The sequence below is a fragment of the Pinus tabuliformis genome, chromosome 8, assembly GCF_031772625.1.
Source record: "Pinus tabuliformis cultivar Carrire ecotype Pingquan chromosome 8, CPIR1, whole genome shotgun sequence".
NCBI classification, from domain to species: Eukaryota; Viridiplantae; Streptophyta; class Pinopsida; order Pinales; family Pinaceae; genus Pinus; species Pinus tabuliformis.
In genome coordinates, this window is record NC_142294.1 from 1580500974 (window position 1) to 1580507882 (window position 6909).

General features: G+C 33.3%; 1 protein-coding gene across 1 annotated transcript; it reads left to right on the top strand.

Annotated features, from left to right (window-relative positions):
* The first annotated feature begins 243 nt into the window (after window positions 1-243).
* On the top strand, window positions 244-4014 carry LOC149242086 (protein LATERAL BRANCHING OXIDOREDUCTASE 1-like). Its single transcript, XM_089367629.1, has 4 exons — window positions 244-616; window positions 1065-1306; window positions 3111-3432; window positions 3526-4014. The coding sequence occupies exons 1-4, from the start codon at window positions 350-352 to the stop codon at window positions 3784-3786; spliced, it is 1092 nt and encodes a 363-aa protein (XP_089223755.1). The 5' UTR covers window positions 244-349; the 3' UTR covers window positions 3787-4014.
* The last annotated feature ends 2895 nt before the right edge of the window (window positions 4015-6909 follow it).

Consider the following 6909-nt stretch of genomic DNA (forward strand, 5'->3'; position numbering starts at 1 on the left):
ATACACGTTCGCTGGAAAAATTGGACTTCATCGACTACAGGACAAGGCAACGTCAAAAAAATAATCCCTAGATGTGATTCTAACTCACTGTCGGGCGACATTCAGGCATCTGGAATTTTTTATGTGCTCAGCTACCACTGTTCGTTTTTCTTGGTAGGCTAACACATGATCTCACCTTAGCTTCTAAAAGTCGTTTGTGATGAAATTATATAGGAATTTCAAGGGTAGGCGGTGGAATTTCTGTGGTTACAGCCCTATAAATTCTATTGCTCTGTAATACAGAATACCTACTTGAAGTCGTTTGTGATAGAATTATCTAGCAATTTTAGGCTTTGTTGTTCTGAGAATAATGTTGAGCACAGCAGCCGCATATAACCTGGCTGATGGAACTTCCAAAAGGTTTTCAGTCCCGATCGTGCAAGACGTGAGTAACTCCGACCAGACAATGCCCGAAAGATTTATCAGATCGGAGAATGAGAGACCATCCCTAACGAATTCTGCGTCTCAATCTGGCATCCCCGTGATCGATATGGAGTTGCTACTGGGAAATAATGGTTGCAGTGGGAAAGAGATGGAGAAACTTGCCGTAGCTTGTGAGGCGTGGGGATTTTTTCAGGTAAATAAAATATATTTATAATTTAAGAGATGTAGATTAATTGGTTTGTGTGGATTTACTCTATTAGATTATAGGTTCAGATTTCGTAGAGAGATTGAAAATAAAAGTTATTTTTGGAAAAATTAAACTATTTGAAAGGACATCTGAACTAGCTGTACCTAGTTTTGTACAATTTAAGGGATGCATAGATCATCTAACATTAGAACAAAGTTCAATTCTCCTGGTGGATAGATCAATCTTCCATCCAACATTAAGATTAATATTGAGGCGCAACCTAAACTGAACTAATTTTGTTTGTTTGTCATTTAACTGATGGGTTTGTTTTTCATTTAATTGATACATAGATCATCCATAAAACCACTAAATTCCACTGATGGATATATCAATTTTCCATCCAACATTAAGATGAGACATAACCTAAACTGAGCTAATTTTGTTTATTTGTCAGGTGGTGAATCATGGTATTCCTGGTTCTCTGATAGAGCGAACCAGGGAAACTGCGAGAGAATTCTTTCAACTTCCATCGGAGGAAAAGCTGAAGTACGCCGTGCAAGAACGCGAAGGCTACGGACAGGCCTTTGTAGTTTCGGACGATCAGCAGCTGGACTGGACAGATCTTCTGTATCTAACTCTCATGCCTCCAGAAAAGCGAAACATGAAATTCTGGCCTACAATTCCAGCGGAATTTTTGTAGGTTTCAATCTTTTGGTTTATATTTATTTCCGCGAGCTTAACTAGAATTGGAATTTTCTTGAATAGACTGGCCAAAAAAATTGAACTCATTTTTGAAAAATTGAATTCATTATGCTTAGTTAGAAATATTTTGAAGTTGATAATCAAAATAAAAATGCTTATTTATTTAGTAACAGTATTTCTTTACTACCAATTTAGATTCATTTCAGGGATTTTCAAGTAACAGTATTTCTTTACTACCAATTTAGATTCATTTCAGAGTCGTTTCAGAGATTTTCAAGTGAGATTTAATATTTTTTTATTTTAAAAGATATTTGCAGGTTAAAAGTTTTGATTTTTTAGATATTTCGTAGATTTGGAATTAAGATAAATCTATGCTGATTAATTATATCAACTATCAAAAGTTTTACTTGAACTTATTTTTTTGGTCAAAGCTTGATTTGTATTGTTAAATTGGGTTTTTGACTACATATATTTGGGTTTAATACTTCGAAAGCACTAGGGTAGTTGGATTGGGGAAAGTTCACAACTCAAACTTGTGATTCCAACAAATCTAAACTGGAAAGTAGACGGTAAAACCTCCAAAATATGATAGACTACAACAAATGGACAGTGAAAATAAAAATAACAATAGACTTGTTATTAATCCATGCCAAGGAAATACTCTAGCAATCAATTTATCTATTGATCACTATTAGTTTAACATTGAACAGTACAATTTACAATGTTTAACTTTGAAAAATAAATATTAATATTTTGAAATTATTAAAAAAACATTTGATTGGACCATAACTTGAAGGTCTTATTGTAACCTTTGTATTATATAGCCCCATGTGGATAAGACATATTTGATACCATAATTTATGGATATGGTTGCAATATTTTTGCGTGATTTTGATCTATTTTGTATTAATTTCGTATTCTTAATTTTTGAATGAAAACTATTCAAAAATAAATTTCTTGAAAATAGTTCATACTCAGGGGAATAACATATTTACCATGAGTTACTTCCCACTATAATTTAAGCAAATCTTTGCATTAAAAATGGATAAGAATGAGATGTAAATAAATATACTTACTAGGAGTTACTTTCCACCATTATTAAATGTGTAGGCTTACTAGTGGTTAGGACCCATCAAAATTTATGCAAGTCCTTGTGCATGAGTAAGAAATTAATTTATTAACTTCACATCTCAATTTATTAATTCTTGCCAAAACAAGACTATAGGATTCCATTTGCTTATTGGCTATTATTAATTCAACATTAACTGATGTAGCTTATAGTCTTTTTTGCAATTTTTGACAAATAAGGACTAAAATGGCAACACTTGTTAATTATGGAAGCTATTTAACTATTATTAGTATGTTTTTGTCTTTTTTATCCTCCAAAATTTAGCGATTATTTTTTTCTTAAGATCCTCAATTTTAATTGTGTGTTTTTGAATGTATAAATGGATTTAGTGACTTAAAAAATACTAAACACTAGCAACTCTCAAACTTAAAATTCCAAAAAAAATTATAATTTTTTTAGCCAAAATAAAGAAAACCATTAAATTATTATTTTTTGTTTGTGAAATGGTTTGATTTCATGAAATTACATCAGACTTGACTTGTGACTTGAGAAAGCCTAAACAAGATGACTAAATCACACCCGACCTTATCCACATCAACCCTTAAACAAAAACTTTTATTTTCTATTAACCTAATACTTAAATATAACATTGCTTCATTAAATTACTACTGACTTTTATTTTTCTTTAAACTATTGCTTAAATATAACATTGCTTTTATTTTATTACAGGCAAACCGTAGAGGAGTATGCCGTGGAGCTTCAAAAGCTTGGCAATAAAATTTTGCATTTGTTGGCGAAGAATCTTGGTTTACAATCTACAGACTGCTTTGTCAATCAGTTTGCAGAAATCTCAGAGGCAATGCATTACTACCCGCCCTGTCCACAACCCGATCTCGTTTTAGGGTTGAGCGCTCACTCAGACGGAGGAGGTATCGCCATATTGCTGCAGGATGATGACGTTACAGGGCTGCATGTTCGCAAAGATGGTGAATGGATTCCAGCTGAACCCATCCCTGGTGGCCTCGTTGTGAATATCGGGGACATGATAGAGGTATATTATAAGACTCTCAGCGTTTGATTGAATGTTAATGTCCCTGAAATCCAGAAACTAAAACAAACGCTAATAGCTTTCTTGTTTGCACAGGTAATTAGTAATGGCAAATACAAAAGTATCGAGCATAGGGCGGTGACTAACAAGGAGAAAGGTCGAATTTCAGTTGCAGCATTCTGCAATCCGGGCGAAGAAGCCGAAGTTGGTCCTGCTGCTGAGCTTATACATGAGTTGAATCCGTGCAAGTACAGAACTTTCAAGCGTAGCGAATATCTTCGAAATTATTTTGCCAGCAAACTAGAAGGGAAGAATGCCATTGAATTTGCTAAATTCAATTCTTCCACGTTCGGTTGATCATTAGTCTATATGTTTTCTGTATGTTGTCACTCCAGTAATAACCTGCCATTGCCACTGTTTCATTTGCTATCAAACAAGATATGAAGTGTTTATAAAAAATTACAAGGATGATCAGGATCCCTCAGCGAACACAACCGGGTTGGTAAATGGTTATAAATATACGAAGTATTTTAAATTAGTATAGATTTATTTTAATTACTGATCTAAGAGGCTACAATTTTTTCACATGCAAAGTATTTTAAAGTGCAACATATGATGTGTTATTTTTCTTTGTTTAAATTGTATTTTTGAATGCTAAACAAAGTATATATGAGACCAAATATTTTTTTACATAAATTAGTTAACATAGATCTTCAAATATTTTATCTAAATCTCTTTTTGAAATATTTTTGAAAAGTATGAGATTTAAACATATTCACACACTTTTTTTACTTCTAATTACATTACAACATAGTCATATTTTTATTTTATTTATAACAAACATTATTTTTCTATTCAAAACACAATTTTTATTTTTATTTTTATTTTAAAGGGGATGGACAAATTTACACATCCAGGCTGTAGAATCCCCTCATACTGCACTGTAGAATGAGCCTCTCGCCTCAATAAAAATATTATATTATACCTCTTTATTGTGAACCCTTAAAAAAGGCAAATTAGAATGAAACTTACACATTGAAACTAGCAACTCACACCTTGAGAATGCCAAATCAGAAATATATAAGTTTACATTCAATTTAAGGAGATCAAAATTATCTCTTATTTTCTATGAACCAAGTCTAAACTAAGACACACGCAAGTGTGAAACAAACTTTCTCCATTAATTTCAACTCGCCCCCTTAATGGAGAAATGATTCACTTGCACACCTAACATCCCCCTAAACAATTCAGTTCCCAAGAGGCTTGGTGAAGATATCAGCTGCATTTTCACAGGTGTTACAATATTCAATAAAAATCTATTTGGATTGAACCTTTTCTCTCACAAAATGAAATTGAATATCTAAGTTTTTATGAAAAACAAGATTATTTGTCAGCGTGATTAAACTTTGATTTTTGCATTTGATCACCATAGCATCCTTTTGTTCTTCCCCTGCATCATGAAGACATCTTCTCAACCAAATTGCTTCACAAGTGGCTGCACATACAACTTGATACTCTGCTTCTGTTGATGATAAAGATACAATACTCTGCCTTTTACTGCTTCAAGAAATGACCCCGAACCCAATATTGAAAGCATACCAAGTTATAGATCTTCTATCGTCAATATTTCCAACACAATCTGAATCTGAATAGTCTGTCAATTTAACATCAAAAGAATCAGTGTATTTAATGCCAAACTTTATGGTTCCTTGAAGATACCTTAGGACACCTTTTGCTACCACCTAATGTTTTTGAATATACTAAGTCAGGTTTTGTTGTAGTCAAATAAATCAAACTTCCAGCCAGTTGTCTGTACAATGTAGCATCCACCTCTTTTGAACTATCATCACTTTGAAATTTAACATTCTTTTGTATAGGTACTGAAGCAACTTTAGATTGATCCATTCTGAATTTCTTCAACAATTCCCTCACATACTTTCCTTGAGTAACAAAAGTCTGGCCAGAATCCCTCTAGATTTCAAGACCTAAACAATAATGCAGTTCTCCAAGGTCCTTCATTTAAAATACCCATGACATATGCACTTTAATTTTGTCAACCAATGCATCAACATTTCTAATGACAATAAAATAATCAACATATAAGGAAATCAACACAATATGCCCCTTTGAATCAAATCTGGTATACATATTTGTATCATTTTTACTTCTCTTATAACCATGATGTAAGAAGAAAAAGTCTATTTTCTTATACCAAGATCTGGGAGCATGTTTCAACCCATACAATGTCTTCTTTAATTTACAGACCAAGTGTTCCTACCCCTTTTTAATGAACCCTTCTGGTTGTGTTAAATATACTACTTCTTTCAAATCCCCATTTAGAAAAGAAGATTTCACATCTAGCTGGTGTAAGCTCCAATGGTACTTTGTAGCTAGAGCTATTAACATCCTAATAGTATTTAAATTAGCTACGTGAGAAAAATTCTCCTCATAATCAATCCCTTCTTTCTGTGAGTACCCTTTGGCTACCAACTTAGCTTTATATTTGTCTACACTACCATCTGCTTTGAACTTAGGTTTATATAGCCATTTACAACCTATGGGCTCTTTTCCTTTTGGCAGTTCAACTATTTCCCAGGGTTTATTTTTAATTATTGACTGATACTCTTCTTTCATAGTTGATCTCCATTCATCATACTGGTTTTCTTCATTATAACTCATGGGCTCAACAACGTTTAAAATACTAGACATAAGAGCATAATCTTTGTACCTTGCAAGTAAGTGAGTTTGCCGTCTTGATCTCCTTGGTAGCGTAATTGCCTCAATTTTGTCATGTGTGATTTATGTTGAAAATGCAACAAGATGATGGAGCTTAGTGGAAAGGATTCGCCTTCACTAAATGGGCCCGCAGGCTATTTTTTGCGCAAAGTCTATTTTTAGACATATGGATCATGGTCTATGAGTTGCAGGATGCTATTTGTGGATGATTGGTCATGTTGGTAAAAATATATGAACTTCTATTTTTAGACATATGGGCAGTTTCTATTTTTAGACTGCTAGGCTAAAAATAGAACAGTCGAATATTATTAGCTCATAATAATATTTGGACTATAAACATTATCTTATCCTCTTGGAGCACTTCAGTTTGAGCTACAGATGTGGCACATGCAGCTGTTAGAAGGAAATACACTTTTATTATGGGTCAGTTGAGCTATTGCATGGTAGACTTCAGTTAGAACTCATGTGGTTGAGTTTGGTGGAGTTGATTGAGGAGTTGATGGAGTTGTGTTCAGTTTGACTTGGTTGAACTAGTTGTATTTAGTTTAACTGCAAATACAATAGTGATGAGTGATGTGAATTAATTGTTAATTAATTCACTAATTATTAACTCATAAAGCAACTAAAGAATACATCAGTTAACTCAGTGCATGGACAATTGAGTGGAGATAGGTGTTAGAGGTTGAGATTGCTATCAGTTGTGACTATAGTTGTGCATGAGATTTTGCACATGCATGGATTGAG

What these genes read in the sequence shown, in the direction of transcription:
- LOC149242086 (XM_089367629.1), top strand. Translation starts at nt 350, where the DNA reads ATGTTGAGCACAGCAGCCGCATATAACCTGGCTGATGGAACTTCCAAA. An exon ending in AGGCGTGGGGATTTTTTCAG is followed by an intron (nt 617 to 1,064) that starts GTAAATAAAATA and finishes TTTATTTGTCAG; the next exon opens with GTGGTGAATCATGGTATTCC. An exon ending in ACAATTCCAGCGGAATTTTT is followed by an intron (nt 1,307 to 3,110) that starts GTAGGTTTCAAT and finishes ATTTTATTACAG; the next exon opens with GCAAACCGTAGAGGAGTATG.